Source organism: Sciurus carolinensis, chromosome 9 (assembly GCF_902686445.1).
Source record: "Sciurus carolinensis chromosome 9, mSciCar1.2, whole genome shotgun sequence".
Lineage (NCBI taxonomy): Eukaryota > Metazoa > Chordata > Mammalia > Rodentia > Sciuridae > Sciurus > Sciurus carolinensis.
Genome location: NC_062221.1, coordinates 41,174,566 through 41,191,003, shown reverse-complemented (window position 1 = coordinate 41,191,003; position 16,438 = coordinate 41,174,566). Strand labels below are relative to the sequence as shown.

Here is a 16,438-nt window from a genome sequence, read left to right as displayed (position 1 = left end):
TTCATCACGAATTTTAGTAATTTGAGTTTTATCTCTCCTTCTCTTTGTTTGTGTGGCTAAGGATTTGTCTATTTTGTTTACTTTCTCAAAGAACCAACATTATGTTTTGTCAATTTTTTGAATTGTTTCTTTTGTTTCAATTTCATTGATTTCTGCTCTGATTTTAATTATTTCCTGTCTTCTACTACTTTTGCTGTTATTCTGTTCTTTTTCTAGGGTTTTTTGCTGTAATGTTTAGTTGTTGACTTTTCATTCTTTTCTGGAATGCGCTCCATGCAATGAATTTTCCTCTTAGTACCACTTTCATAGTGTCCCAGAGATGTTGATATGTTGTATCATCATTCTCATTGACCTCTAAGAATTTTTTTATCTCCTTCCTGATGTTTTCTGTTATCCATGTTTCATTCAATAGCATATTATTTAGTCTCCAGGTGTTGGAGTAATTTCTGTTTTTTATTTTGTCATTGATTTCTACTCTCAGTTCATTATGATCTGATAGAACACAAGGCAGTATCTCTATTTTTTTGCATTTCCTAAGGGCTGCTTTGTGGTATAACATATGGTCTATTTTTGAGAAGGATCCATGTGCTGCTGAGAAGAAAGTGAATCTGCTCGTTGATGGATGGAATATTCTATATATGTCTATTAAGTCTAGGTTATTAATTGTGTTATTGAGTTCTATGGTTTCTTTGGTTTTTGTTTGGAAGATCTATCTAGTGGTGACAGTGGTGCGTTAAAGTCACCCAGAATTATTGTGTTGTGGTCCATGTGATTCCTGAAATTGAGAAGGATTTGTTTGATGTACAGGGATGCACCATTGTTTGGGGCATAAATATTTACTATCGTTATGTCTTCCTGATTTATGGTTCCCTTAAGCAGTATGAAATGTCCTTCTTTATCCCTTCTGACTAACTTTGGCTTGAAGTCCATTTTATCTGATATAAGGATGGAAACCCCCACTTTTTTACTGAGTCCATGAGCATGGTAGGTTTTTTCCCATCCTTTCACCTTTAGTCTGTGGATGTCTTTTTCTATGAGATGAGTCTCTGGCAGGCAGCATACTGTTGGGTCTTTCTTTTTGATCCATTCTGCCAGTCTATGTCTTTTGATTGATGAGTTTAGGCCATTAACATTCAGGGTTATTATTAAGATATGATGTGTATTCCCAGTCATTTGGCTTATTTTTGGTTTTAAATTTGGCTTGGTTTCTCCTTTGAGTGGTTTTTCTCTAAGGTAATTCCTCCCTTTGCTGACCTACATTGTTGTTTTTCATTTCCTCCTCATGGAATATTTTGTTGAGAACATTCTGTAGTGCAGGCTTTCTATTTGTAAATTCTTTTAACTTTTGTTTATCATGGAAGGATTTTATTTCATCTTCAAATCTGAAGATTAGTTTTGCTGGGTATAGGATTCTTGGTTGGCAACCTTGTTCTTTCAGAGCTTGAAATATGTTGTTCCAGGCCCTTCTAGCTTTTAGAGTCTGGGTTAAGAAGTCGGCTGCTATCCGTATTGGTATCCCCCTATATGTAATCTGATGCTTTTCTCTCGCGGCCTTCAAAATCCTATCTTTATTTTGAATGTTAGGCATTTTCATTATAATGTGCCTTGTTGTGGATCTGTTGTGATTTTGTGCATTTGGTGTTCTGTAAGCCTCTTATATTTGATTTGCCATTTCATTCTTCAGATTTGGGAAATTTTCTGATATTATTTCATTGAATAGGTTGTTCATTCCTTTGGTTTGTATCTCTGTGCCTTCCTCAATCCCAATAATTCTTAAATTTGGTGTTTTCATGATGTCCCATAGTTCTTGGAGATTCTGTTCATGATTTCTTACCATCTTCTCTGTTTGGGCAACTTTATTTTCAAGATTAAATATTTTGTCTTCATTGGCTGAGGTTCTGTCTTCCAAGTGGTCTAGTCTTTTGGTGATGCTTTCCATTGAGTTTTTTTATTTGGTTTATTGTTTCCTTCATTTCAAGGATTTCCGTTTGGTTTTTTTTTTGAGAATCTCTATCTCTTTGTTGAAATGATCTTTTGCTTCCTGCAGGTGCTCTTTCAGCTTATTGGTATTATCATTCATTGCCTGCATTTGCTCTCTTATCTCATCCTTTGCTTCATGAATCATCTTAATCATGTATAATCTGAAGTCCTTTTCTGACATTTCTTCTAACATACTGTCATTGGACTCTATTAATAAAGAATCTAGATTTGTCTGGATCATTTTCTTCCCTTATTTTTTCATGTTGTTCATGTATCTTCCCCTCTAGCAGTGCAGATCTGGGGTATTGCAGATTTCCCCCTATAGGCTTATAGTGGCCCTCTAGGTTTTCAAAACCCTTTCTTTAAGGGGAGATCAATATTAGCAGTGCTCAATTCAGATACTATGCAATCCTAGACCAAATAGCCCCTATGAGGAAAATAACAAAATTGTCATGATAAACAGAATGAGTTCAAATATTATCTTCAGTAAAACAAACAGATTTGCAATAAGGTCTGCAGTTTCTAATGGAGGACAAAGAGGATGCAGAGGGTTGTAGAATGTGGCTGTTAATGGGATAAGAAAAGAATATACAGAAGTTCTTTCTAGATAATAGAGAGTGTAATCAAAAGAAATTGGATGTTAGCATGCAAAAAAGGAGAAAGAGACTCTGAGGAAACAGGTAAACAAAAGGAAAAGAGAGCAAGAAAAGTAAAAGAAATAAAAACTGAAATTTTTTCAATAAGGAGAAAAAAGAAAATCTACAGTGTAACAGTCATATAGTAACGAAAGCTCCCAGTGTTCAGTAGCCTGATGCAAGAGAGGTACCTGACAATGAGCTTCAAGCCTCCAGCAGGCATCTCAGGATGGAATTTGCCCCACCTAAAGATTGGAGCTACAGCTTCCAGGATTATCCAAAATGGCCGCTCTGGCTTCGAAATGTGTTGGCAAATGGGGAGCTGCAGCTCAGGGTGTGGACGTGGTCAGCTGGAGGTCCTGGAGGCAGGATGCAGCTGGTCAGGCGGGGGTCCTGGAGGTCCAGTGTGTTTGGTGTGGTTGTGGAATCGTGGAGGTCAGGTGCAATCAGTCGGTCTGGGGTCCCGGTGATAGGGCGCAGTGAGTTGGTCTGGGGGTCCTGGCGGCAGGGAGCAGTCAGTTGATGTGAGGGCCCCAGAGGCAGGGAGTGATCGGTTGGGCTGAGGGATCCTGGAGACGGGGCTCAGTCAGTCCGGCCAGGGGTCCTATCGGGCCTGGCTGTTGTCTCAAAATGGTGGCAGTCACATGTAATCAAACCTGCAGGTACTGAGACACAGAACTTCCAGGCAACAGCAGGCAGCTGGTGCTCAACTGGCGGTCAGCGATCAGTTTGCTGACTGTTGTCAGATGATTGGGAGGTGAACCTCGTGTGTTGGGTGATGGATAGGTCTAAGGCAGGCGATGGACAGGCAAGAGGCAGGCAAATGGCAGATGATAGAAGCCTGACAGTGAGCAATCTGCACTCAAAAAAGGTGTCGATATGCTGGCAGACTGCAGGTCATGACAGCAGACAAATGGGGTAAACACCAGGGAATCGATAAGCAGCAAAAACTGCCTCACCAAGAAACAGATATCCTCTGCTTGAAATCGGAGTTACGGAGCGACAAGGAACGCAGCCTCCCTCTAGTCCACCATCTTGGATCTCCCCCTATCACATTTTCTTTATTCATTCATCTGTTGAAGGGCATCTAGGTTGGTTCCATAGTTTATCTATTGTGAATTGAGCTGCTATAAACATTGATGTGGCTGCACCACTGTAATATGCTGATTTTAAGTCCTTTGGGGATAAACCTAGGTGTGGGATAACTGGGTCAAATGGTTCCATTCCAAGTTTTCTGAGGAATTTCTACTGCTTTTCATAGTGGCTACACCAATTTTCAGTCCCACCAGCAACACATGAGTGTACCTTTCTCCCCACATACTCATCAACACTTATTGTTGCTTGTATTCTTTAGTATTTTTAGTTGTAGATGGACATGATATCTTTATTTTATTCATGTATTTTTATGTGGTACTGAGAATCAAACCCAGTGCCTCATGCATACAAGGCAAGCAATCTACCACTGAGCTACAACCCCAGTTCTGTTGCTTGTATTCTTGATATTTGCCATTCTGACTCGAGTGAGATGAAATCTTAGTTTTGATTTGTATTTCTCTAATTGCTAGATGAACATTTTTTCATATGTTCATTGATCAACTATATTCTGTGAAGTGGCTGTTCAATTCCTTAGCCCATTTATTAACTGGACTATTATTATTATTATTATTATTATTATTATTATTATTTTGGTATTGAGTTCTTCATATATCCTGGAGATTAGTGCTCTATCTGAGGCATATGTGTGGAAAACATTTTCTCCCATTCTGTAGGCTCTCTCTTCACGTTGTTTCCTTTGCTGAGAAGAAGCTTTTTAGTTTGAGTCCATCCCATTTATCGATTCTTGATTTTATTTCTTGTACTTTAGGAAGTCTGGTAGAAGTCAGTTCCTAACCTGACATGGTGGAGATTTGGTCCCACTTTTTCTTCTATTAAGTACAGGGTCTAAGTCTTTGACCCACTTTTATTACTGTGCAGGGTGAGAGACAGAGGTTTAATTTCATTTTGCTACATATGGATTTCCAGTTTTCCCAGCACCAACTGTTGAAGAGGCTATCTTTTCTCAATGTATGGTTTTGGCGCCTTTGTCTAGTAAAAGATAACTGTAATTTATGTGGGTTTGTCTCTGTGTCTTCTATTCTGTACCATTGGTCTGCATGTCTATCTTGATGCCAATTCCATGCCAGTTTTGTTCCTATTGCTTTGCAGTATAGTTTAAAGTCTCGTATTGTGATGCCTTATGCTTTACTCTTCTTGTTAAGGATTGCTTTGGCTCTTCTCTTATTTTTCCAAATGAATTCCATGATTGCTTCTTCTAGTTCTATGAAGAAGGTCATTGGGATTTCATTTGTAATTGCATTAAATCTGTATAACAGTTTTGGTAGTATGGCCATTTTGACAATATTAATTCTGCCTATTTAAGAGCATGGGCGATCTTTCCATTTTCTAAGGTCTTCTTCAATTTTTAGTGTTCTGTAGTTCTCATTGTAGAGGTATTTCACCTATTTTGTTAGATTGATTCCCAAGTATTTTATTTTTTTGAGGTTATTGTGAATGGATAGTTTTCCTAATTTCTCTTGCAGTGGATTTGTCACTTAAGTATAGAAATGCATTTCATTTATGGATACTGATTTTATATCCTGCTACTTTGCTGAATTCATTTATAAGTTCTAGAAGTTTTCTGGTGGAATTTTTTGTATCTTCTAAATATAGAATCATGTCCTCAGCAAATAGTGATAATTTGAGTTCTTCTTTTCCTATTTTTATCCCTTTAATTTCTTTCATCTAACTGTTCTGGCTAGAGTTTCAAGGACTATGTTCAAGAGAAGTGGTAAAAGGGCATCCCTGTCTTGTTTCAGTTTTTAGGGGGAATGCTTTCAGTTTTTCTTCATTTAGAATGATGCTGGTCTTGGGCTTAGCATAAACAGCTTCTAACATGTTGAAGTATGCTCCTACTATCCCTAGTTTTTCTAGTGTTTTGAACATGAAGAGGTACTATATTTTGTCAAATGCTTTTTCTGTATCTACTGAAATGATCATATGATTCTTGTCTTTAAGTCTATTGATGGGATGAATTACGTTTACTGATTTCTGTATTTTGAACCAATCTTGCATCCCTAGGATAAACCCTACTTGATCAAGGTGCACCATCTTTTAATGTTTTTGTATGTGAGAAATCATATATCTTTTTAAAGTACACACAGGATACTGACCAGATCCTAAGTAATAAAAGAAATTTCAATGTATTTCAAAGACCCAATGTCATTCAGACAAGGCAACTAAATAAGGAATCAACAGTAGACTGGGGCTATAATTAAGTGGTGCAGTGATTGCCTAGCACCCAGGAGGCCCCAGGTTTGATCTCTAACACTGCAAAAAAAAAAAAAAAAAAAAAAAAAAAAAAAAAAAAAAAAAAAATTAAAAATAAATTAAAAATGAAAATGTAGTTTAAAAATAAAAGTGGCAGAGTATAACTAAATGTATGATTAAGCATCTTTCAAAAAAATTTGATGAGGACTGAACCCAAAAGACACCTTACCATTGAGCTATATATATATACACCCAGTTTTGTTTTTTTTTTTTTAAACAGGGTCTTACTAAATTGCTGTGATGATAGCCTTGAACTTGTGATCTTTTCTGCCTTAGCCTCCAGAGTCACTGGGATAACAGGCAAGTGCCACTGCACCTGGCTTCTTCTTGTTCTGGATGGTGTTTTTTTAAAAACTTTGTAAGTATCCCCTATGTAATTACAGACTTTCTATTATTAATAATTATGAACTTCAACTAAACATATATAACTAGAATTTAACCCTTTCCCTATTAGATCACATGTAACAAAATGCAAACTGACAATGGGGTGGGGAAAATAACACTAGTAATCAAACTGTCCTCCCATAACTGTTCTTGATGCATTCAGTTTTAGTTTCTCAGAAAAAACCACTACTACGAGCTTCTTATGTGTCCCTCCAGAAATATTCTGGGCATGGTGTACCTATTTTTCTTAAAAAAAATTTTTTTTTATTCTACTATATATAACACTATTATAAATATCTACAAGAAATACTTAGTAATAGATTGTTATCCCAAGGATTTTTAAAAAATGATTTCTAATAGGAATATACATGTTATTTATCCACTTATTTTTTTGGTACAGGGATTGAACCCAGGGGTGCTTACTTAACCACTACGCTACATCCCCAGTCCCCATCTTTTTTTTTTTTAACATATTTTTAAACATATTTATTTTAGATGTTGATGGCTGTTTATTTTATTCTTTTATTTATATATGGTACTGAGGATTGTACTAAGTGCCTCACACATGACAGGCAAGCACTCTGACACTGAGCCACAAACTCAGTACCCCAGCCCCTTTTCATATTTTATCTAGAGTCAGGGTCTTGCCGAGTTGCTCAGGGGTTACCAAGTAGCTCAAGGCCTCGCTAAGTTGCTGAGGCTGGCTTTGAACTCATAGTCCTCCTGCCTCAGCCTCTCAAGCCGCTGGGATTACAGGCATGCACCACTGTGCCTGGTCATGTTAGTTTTATGTACTAACAATCATGAGTATGATTTAAGTTGTTTTATATTATTGACAATGGTTTGTCACACATTATCATGATAAATGACACACTTTCAGGACAACAGTCAGGAGGCAAGAGATAGTCTGTTAACTTGTAACAGAGCTATGCTAAAATTATGCACTTATTTACTAAATATCTGAATGTAGGTCTATTAGCTAAATTATCTACAAGACAACATGTATGTTATTAATATTTTCCCTGTTGACAAAAAAATAAGGCACATCAATTCATAAATGCCTAATTTTCACTCAATAAAATTAATATTCATGAAATATTTCAAATATTAAATCTGAAGATATTAATTTTAAATCACTATCCTCTGTGCTCCAAAGCATCTGAAGAAATAAGTTAATCAAAGCTAAAGAAAATATTTCTGAGGAAACTGAAAAAAAATTTAACATTTATAGTTTATCTAGGAATTATTACCAGCAAAAGAAATTCATTCACTCAGTATTTGTAGGAGGTTAGACTTTAGGTAAGTTTAAGTACTGACTCTAGTCATAAGTATCCAAATTTTGAGAGAGTTCATTTCCCATGAACTTTAACATCAAAAAGGAGTAAATGTGCTAGCAAGAGACAAAATATTGTTAGTAAAGTCACTGAACAAAAATTCCTAACTCATTTTTTCCTACTAATAAAATTAAGCAGCTCTTGTAGAAGGTGGGAAAGGCAGATAGAGGTAGGCAGGTCAACCAACTTAAAAATGTTCTAAATAAAGATCCCTGAGATTTACCAAAGATCCTGACTACCTTGATTGAAGATCCTTGTAAAGAATGAGATTTTATGACCAACAAAAATTTGGGGGGGGATCCAAGATGGCAGACTAGAGGGTGACTGCATCTCCCGTCGTTCCAGAACTCAGGATTCAAGAAGGAGAGGTATTGAGAGACTCAGACCATCCTAGAGTCGCGGGGTGAGTCTCTCCCACCGGGTGAAGCTCAGCCCAGGCGGCAGGCCCCAACAGGGGCAGCTTCTCAGAGCAGGGCAGAGCAGCAATAATCTTCCCCAAACAGCCCTGCTCCCTCCCGCGGCAGGCGTGATCTACAGCCAGCTCCTAGGAGCAGGCCCACCCAGTGAGGGGATTTCCACACAGAACCAGCCCCCAGCCCTGGACCCAGTAGCGGGTTAGGGGCAGCTTTCTTCGGAAGCACTGCATTATCAAGTTCCTCCAAAACTTCAGGCTGCTGAAGGCTGGGAGGTGATATACTGGAAATCTACAGGGACACTATAAGCCAACAGAGGAAATCTGCAATATCTCAGAGTCCCACTGAAATCTGACTAATATGAAAACAAGGGAAGAAAAAGTCCCAAACAAACCTAGATACTATATCATAAAACACAATGACAGCACAGGAAAAGAAATGTCAGAAAGGGAGTTCAGAATGTATATAATTAAAACAATCAGGGAAGCAAACAAGGAGATGAAAGAGCAAATGCAAGCATTAAATGATCGCATCAATCAACAGTTAAAAGACCAAATATGGAAGCAAAAGATCATTTCAATAAAGAGTTAGAGATACTGAAAAAAAAAAAAACCAAATCCTTGAAATGAAGGAAACAATAAACCAAGTTAAAAACTCCATAGAAAGCATAACCAATAGGATAGAACACCTGGAAGACAGAACCTCAGACACTGAAGACAAAATATTTAATCTTGAAAACAAAATTGACCAAACAGAGAAGATGGTAAGAAATCATGAACAGAATCTACAAGAATTATGGGATATCATGAAAAGGCCAAATTTAAGAAATATTGGGATTGAGGAAGGCTTAGAGAAACAAACCAAAGGAATGAACAATCTATTCAATGAAATAGTATCAGAAAATTTCCCAAATCTGAAGAATGAAATGGAAAACCAGGTACAAGAGGTTTATAGGACTCCAAATATACAAAATTACAACAGACCTACACCAAGGCACATTATTATGAAAATACCTAACATACAAAATAAAGACAGAATTTTAAAGGCTGCGAGAGAAAAGAATCAAATTACATTCGGGGGAAACCAATACAGCTATCAGCAGATTTTTCAATCCAGACTCTAAAAGCTAGAAGGGCCTGGAACAACATTTACCTACCAAGCCCTGAAAGAAAACGGAAGCCAACTAAGAATCTTATACCCAGCAAAACTTACTTTCAGATTTGACAATGAAATAAAATCCTTCCATAATAAACAAAAGCTAAAAGAATTTACAAAAAGAAAGCCGGCATTACAGAACATTCTCAGCAAAATATTCCATGAGGAAGAGATGAAAAACAACGATGCAAATCAGCAACAGGAGGAATTAGCCTAAAGGAATAGCCAAATAAAGGTGAAACCAAATCATGTCAAAAAAAAAAAAAAAAAATGAGTCAAATGACTGGGAATACAAATCATATCACAATAATAACCCTGAATGTTAATGGTCTGAACTCATCAATCAAAAGACATAGACTGGGAAGACTGGATTATAAAGAAAAATCCAACAATCTGCTGCCTGCAAGAGACTCATCTCATAGAAAGAGATACCCACAGACTAAAGGTGAAAGGATGGGAAAAAACATACCGTACACACAGACACAGCAAAAAAGCTGCAGTATCCATCCTCATTTCAGATAATGTGGACTTCAAGCCAAAACTAGTCAGAAGGGATAAAGAAGGACATTACATACTGCCTAAGGGAAGCATAAATCAGCAAGACATAACAATCATAAATATCTATGCCCCGAACATTGGCTCATCCATGTACGTCAAACAAATCCTTCTCAATTCCAGAAATCAAACAGACTACAACACAATAATACTAGGCGATTTTAACACACCTCTCTCACCACTGGATAGATCTTCCAAACAAAAATTGAATAAAGAAACCATAGATCTCAATAACACAATCAACAATTTAGACTTAACAGACATATATAGAATATACCATCCAACCAAGAGCGAATACACTTTCTTCTCAGCAGCACATGGATCCTTCTCTAAAACAGACCATATTTTATGCCACAAAGCTACTGTTAGCAAATAAAAGAAGATAGAGATACTACCTTGTATTCTATCAGACCATAATGGATTGAAATTAGAAATAAATGACAGAATAAGAAACAGACACTTCTCCAATACCTGGAGATTAAATACTACACTATTATATGATGAATGGATAACAGAAGACATCAGGAGGGAAATAAAAAAATTCTTAGAAGTAAACGAGAACAAAGACACATCATATCAAAATCTCTGGAACACTATGAAAGTAGTACTTAGAGGAAGATTTATTTCACGGAGCACATTCAACAAAAGAAGAAAAAAATCAACAAATAAATGAATTAACACTACAGCTCAAAGCCCTAGAAAAAGAAGAGCAGACCAACATCAAAAGTAGTAGAAAACAGGAAATAGTTAAAATCAGAACTGAAATCAACGAAATTGAAACAAAAGAAATAACAGAAAAAATTAACAAAATAAAGAGTTGGTTCTTTGAAAAAATAAACAAAATTGATAAACCCTTAGCCACACTAACAAAGAGAAAGAGAAAGAAAACTCAAATTACTAAAATTCAGAATGAACAAGGAAATATCACAACAGACACGATTGAAATACAAAACATAATTAGAAGCTATTTTGAAAATCTATACTCCAACAAAACAGAAAACCTCGAAGACATCAACAAGTTTCTAGAGACATATGGATTACCTAAACTGAACCAGGAGGACAAACACAACTTAAATAAATCATTTTCGAGCAATGAAATAGAAGAGGTCATCAAAACCCTACCAACAAAGAAAAGTATGGGACCAGATGGGTTCTCAGTCGAGTTCTACAAAACCTTTAAAGAAGAGCTCATTCCAATACTCCTCAAAGTATTCCATGAAATAGAAGAGAAGGGAACCCTCCCGAACTTATTCTATGAAGCCAATATCACCCTGATACCTAAACCAGACAGACACACATCGATGAAAGAAAATTTCAGAACAATATCCTTAATGAACATCGACACAAAAATTCTCAATAAAATTTTAGCAAATTGCATACAAAAATATATTAAAAAGATAGTGCACCACGATCAAGTGGGTTTTATCCCAGGGATGCAAGGTTGGTTCAACATCTGGAAATCAATAAATGTCATTCACCATATCAACAGACTTAAAGTTAAGAATCACATGATTATTTCGATAGATGCAGAAAAAGCATTCGATAAAATACAGCATCCCTTCATGCTCAAAACACTAGAAAAAATAGGGATAGTGGGAACATTCCTTAACATTGTAAAGGCCATCTATGCTAAGCCCATGGCCAATATCATTCTAAATGGTGAAAAACTGAAAGCATTCCCCCTAAAAACTGGAACAAGGCAGGGATGCCCTCTTTCACCACTTCTATTCAACATCGTCCTTGAAACTCTAGCCAGAGCAATTAGACAAACCAAAGAAATTAAAGATATATGAATAGGAAAAGAAGAACTCAAACTATCCCTGTTCACTGATGACATGATTATATATTTAGAGGAACCAGAAAATTCCACCAGAAAACTTTTAGAACTCATAAGTGAATTCAGTAAAGTAGCAGGTTACAAGATCAATGCTCATAAATCCAATGCATTTTTGTACATAAGTGATGAATCTTCAGAAAGAGAAGTTAGGAAAACTACCCCATTCACAATAGCCTCGATAAAAATGAAATACTTGGGCATCAATCTAACCAAAGAGGTGAAAGACCTCTACAATGAGAACTACAGAACACTAAAGAAAGAAATTAAAGAAAATCTTAGAAGATGGAAATATCTCCCATGTTCTTAGATAGGAAGAATTAATATTGTCAAAATGGCCATACTACCAAAAGTGCTATACAGATTCAATGCAATTCCAATTGAAATCCCAATGTCGTACCTTACAGAAATAGAACAAGCAATCATGAAATTCATCTGGAAGAATAAGAAACCCCAAATAGCTAAAGCAATCCTTAGCAGGAAGAATGAAGCAGGGGGTATCGTGATACCAGAACTTCAACTCTACTACAAAGCAATAGTAACAAAAACAGCATGGTATTGGTACCAAAATAGACAGGTAGATCAATGGTACAGAATAGAGGACACGGACACAAACCCAAATAAATACAATTTTCTCATACTAGACAAAGGTGACAAAAATATGCAATGGAGAAAAGATAGCCTCTTCAACAAATGGTGCTGGGAAAACTGGAAATCCATATGTAACAGAATGAAATTAAACCCCTATCTCTCACCCTGCACAAAAATCAACTCACAATGGATCAAGGACCTTGGAATCAGACCAGAGACCCTGCATCCTATAGAAGAAAAAGTAGGTCCAAATCTTCAACTTGTTGGCTTAGGATCAGACTTCCTTAACAGGACTCCCATAGCACAAGAAATAAAAGCAAGAATCAACAACTGGGTTCAATTCAAACTAAATAGCTTTCTCTCAGCAAAGGAAACTACCAGTAATGTGAAGAGAGAGCCTACAGAGTGGGAAAAAATCTTTCCCACTCACACTTCAGATAGAGCACTAATTTCCAGAATATATAAAGAATTCAAAAAACTCTACACGAAGAATACAAATAACCCAATCAACAAATGGGCTAAGGAAATGAACAGATGCTTCACAGAAGAAGATCTACAAGCAATCAACAGATATATGAAAAAATGTTCACCATCTCTAGTAATAAGAGAAATGCAAATCATAACTACCCTAAGATTCCATCTCACCATAATTAGAATGGCGATTATCAAGAACACAAGCAACAATAGGTGTTGGAGAGGATGTGGGGAAAAAGGTACACTCATACATTGCTGGTGGGGCTGCAAATTAGTGCAGCCACTCTAGAAAGCATATGGAAATTCCTCAGAAAGCTTGGAATGGAACCACCATTTGACCAGCTGTCCCACTCCTTGGCCTTTACCCAAAGGACTTAAAATCAGCATACTACAGAGATACAGCCACATCAATGTTCATAGTTGCTCAATTCACAATAGCCAGATTGTGGAACCAACCTAGATGTCCTTCAGTTGATGAATGGATAAAGAAACTGTGGTATATATATATACACAATGGAATATTACTCAGCTATAAAGAATGATAAAATTATGGCATTTGCAGGCAAATGGATGAAATTGGAGAATATCATGCCAAGTGAGATAAGCCAATCTCAAAAAACCGAAGGAGGAATGATCTCGCTGATAAGCGGATGATGACACATAATGGGGGTGGGGGGTTAGGGTTAGGGTTATGGAGGGGGGCAAGAATGGATGAAGGAAGGACTGTATAGAGGGAAAAGAGGAGTGGGAGGGGTGGGCGGGGAAGGCAAAAAATAACAGAATGAATCAACATTACCCTTTGTAAATTTATGATTACACAAATGGTATGCCTTTACTCCATGTACAAACAGAGAAACAACATGTTGCCCATTTGTTTACAAAAAAATTTTTTTTCAATGAAAGTAACAAAAGACAAAAGGAAGAAAGGAAGGGAGAGAAGGAAGTCAGTCTGCCCTAATACATTATGTTCTCATTGTTTACATAATGCAAAACCATTATAATAACTTAAAAAATATGGAACAGTAAACAGAATCAGTGTTTGATGCTATATAATAAAATACGACAACTCTGTACTTTAAGGCTTTAATGTTATAAACATTTTTATAATGTTCAAATTTTTGTCTTTATAATGACTTATAAAGTTATAAATATTTGACTTACAAGGTCAAATAAATATCTATCATCAATTAAAGTAAAAATTTTGATCACAAACTTTTTATGTGCTAAAATATTTACTCAAAATACCCAAGAGGTATTTATTGGATCAAAGAGCATGAACATTTTTAAGATTCCTGATATAGCCCATCAAACTGCTTTTCCAAAAAGTTACAATAAATTTTCTCCCCTGGTGTTGGGAACTGAACCCAGGTCCTTACCACTGAGTTATGCTCCCACTCCCAAAGGTTGTGATAATTTATAGACCCATCATTGATCTATGAGAATGCCCATTTCATTAAATTCTTATAAACACAGGCCAATATCTGCGAGGAAAAAATAGGTCTCATAGTTTTAATTTGCAGACTTAGTAACAAAATTCACATTCTTCATATTTTTTGTTCGGGTTTGATTTTTCTTAAGAAATCCAAGATTTCATTATTACTGCCACTTTTATTTGAAAATAGGGGGGTGGAAATCCCCTGGAGAAAAAAATTGGACCAAAGATCAAAAAGGTATCACATATATTAGTGAAAGGTACACAGGGGTTCCAATTACTAAACTTTCTATTTATAATTGAACATTCATAAAATACTGTAAGAATTATCACAAGAAAAATGGTTTTTAGTATTACCCATAAAAGCAAAAACAGTTTTGGCTTTTATTTTGAGACAGTCTCACTATGTTGCCCAGATTGGGCTGACATTTGATATCCTCCTGCCTCAGTTTCCCAAGTAGTTGGGATTACAGGTATGCACTACCATACCCAGCTACAAAGACAGTTCATGAAGATCTTATTTTCTAGTTTATTCTGGACAGATAATAAAATTAAATCTTCAATACAATTAGACTATCTCATGTGATGCTGGCATTTAGAAATCTCTGGATCCTGGTATACCATTAGGTGAATGGGGAATGCAACGCACACATTTATAACTTTGTGAGGATAGTTTTGTACCAGCTGCTTCAATAAATAAAATAGCGTCCTGCATATTTTGTGGAAAAAGATCAGACTTTCAAATGAAACACTGTCACAAAAAACAAGAAATAAAGAAGATATGTTTTGAGAGTAACTAAATTTTTATTTGATGACAGATAGAACTTAAATATAAAAATGTTAAGACTTCCAGGGAAAATCCTGAACACCCATTATTTAAGAGTCCTACTACATGGCAAAAATTGAGAGGGGATATGTAAGTGTCATGCTGAAGTAATGAGATTATAAATAATTTTTATTTCCAAATTTTCTTCAATAATGTCCCAAATTTCCAGAAAAAATCTATAAATAATGAACAGAAGTTGACTCCTCTTATAACACATATAACACAGAAGATATGGAATTTTGCACATTATTAGGAGCAAAGCGTATTTGTCTTTGTGCTAGAATTTTAAACAGTATCCCAAAGAAAGCTACAATCATCTCTGCCATCTTTAAATATGCAGTTATCTTACCAAGACAATTTTATGAGCTGCAGAAGACTTCTTTTAATAACTAGAAAATCTTTCTTACCTTACACATGCCATAGTCAGTGAGTTTAATGTGTCCTTCAGAGTCCAGCAATACATTGTCCAATTTCAAGTCTCTATAAATTATCCCTCGCTCATGAAGATAATTTAAGGCTAGACTGATTTCTGCAGAATAAAACCTAAAATAAATAAAAGTAAGTCATGTGAGGGCTGGGATTGTAGCTTAGTGGTAGAGCACTTGCCCTGCATGTGTGAGACACTGGGTTCAATCGTCAGCACCACATAAAAATAAATAAAATAAAGGTATTGTGTCTATTTACAAATAAAATAAAAAGATTTTAAAAAATAAGTCATGTGATTCAAAAATTTGAATTGTAGCAATTTTCTACAGGAAGGTATTTAACTCCTTTTCCCACCTGCAATTTTTTTCTCCTAGTATTTTAGGAACCAATACAAAAAAATTAGATACCCATTTTAAAATATCTGAACCCAAAACACAATTATAAAAGTTCTAGCCTAACTTAAACTCATATTTTTCATAATGTTATTAATTTGAAAAATTTTAAAAAGGTTCTTACTCTGGGTCCTTGGATGGACTTTGTGCAGTCCACAATCCTACAACTGCAGGCAAAGTTGTATGTGTACATGTACACTTGTGAGTTCCTATAGTTTTCACGGTCTCTCTAAGGGATCAAGGCCTCCCCTAAAAGACTAATAACCAGTGCCAGGTATAGAATAGAAAAAATATTAAGTTGACTATTCAAACCATAAAATCCATACCAAGATTTCAGAAAAGAAATTAAAAGAAACTATTTTACAACCATAAAATTTAACATTAAAGAATAAACTTTTGAAAACTGTCACCAACTCACTGGTGATAACTAAAACTTCTGGCCTAAATAATAAAAATGAAACATCCAAGCTGGTTTACGGTGCTTTTGTGCACATTATCATAATTTTTAAAGAAACATAATACATGCCTTCTAGCTACTTAATTTTGTGATCAGAGAATTTGAGCTCTTATTCTGTGTTTCAGTTTCTACAAAAGCAAAGATGGTAGGTATAGAAGCAGAAATATAATATAGTAATATAGTA

General features: G+C 35.8%; 1 protein-coding gene across 3 annotated transcripts in view; it reads right to left on the bottom strand.

Annotated features, from left to right (window-relative positions):
- Prkci (protein kinase C iota) overlaps nucleotides 1-16,438 on the bottom strand; it is a 76,746-nt gene that overhangs the window by 15,270 nt on the left and 45,038 nt on the right. For all 3 annotated transcript variants that reach the window (XM_047564276.1, XM_047564277.1, XM_047564278.1), the window contains one exon: nucleotides 15,387-15,522. In XM_047564276.1, the coding sequence (XP_047420232.1) occupies nucleotides 15,387-15,522 (136 nt within the window). The remainder of the gene's footprint in view (nucleotides 1-15,386; nucleotides 15,523-16,438) is intronic.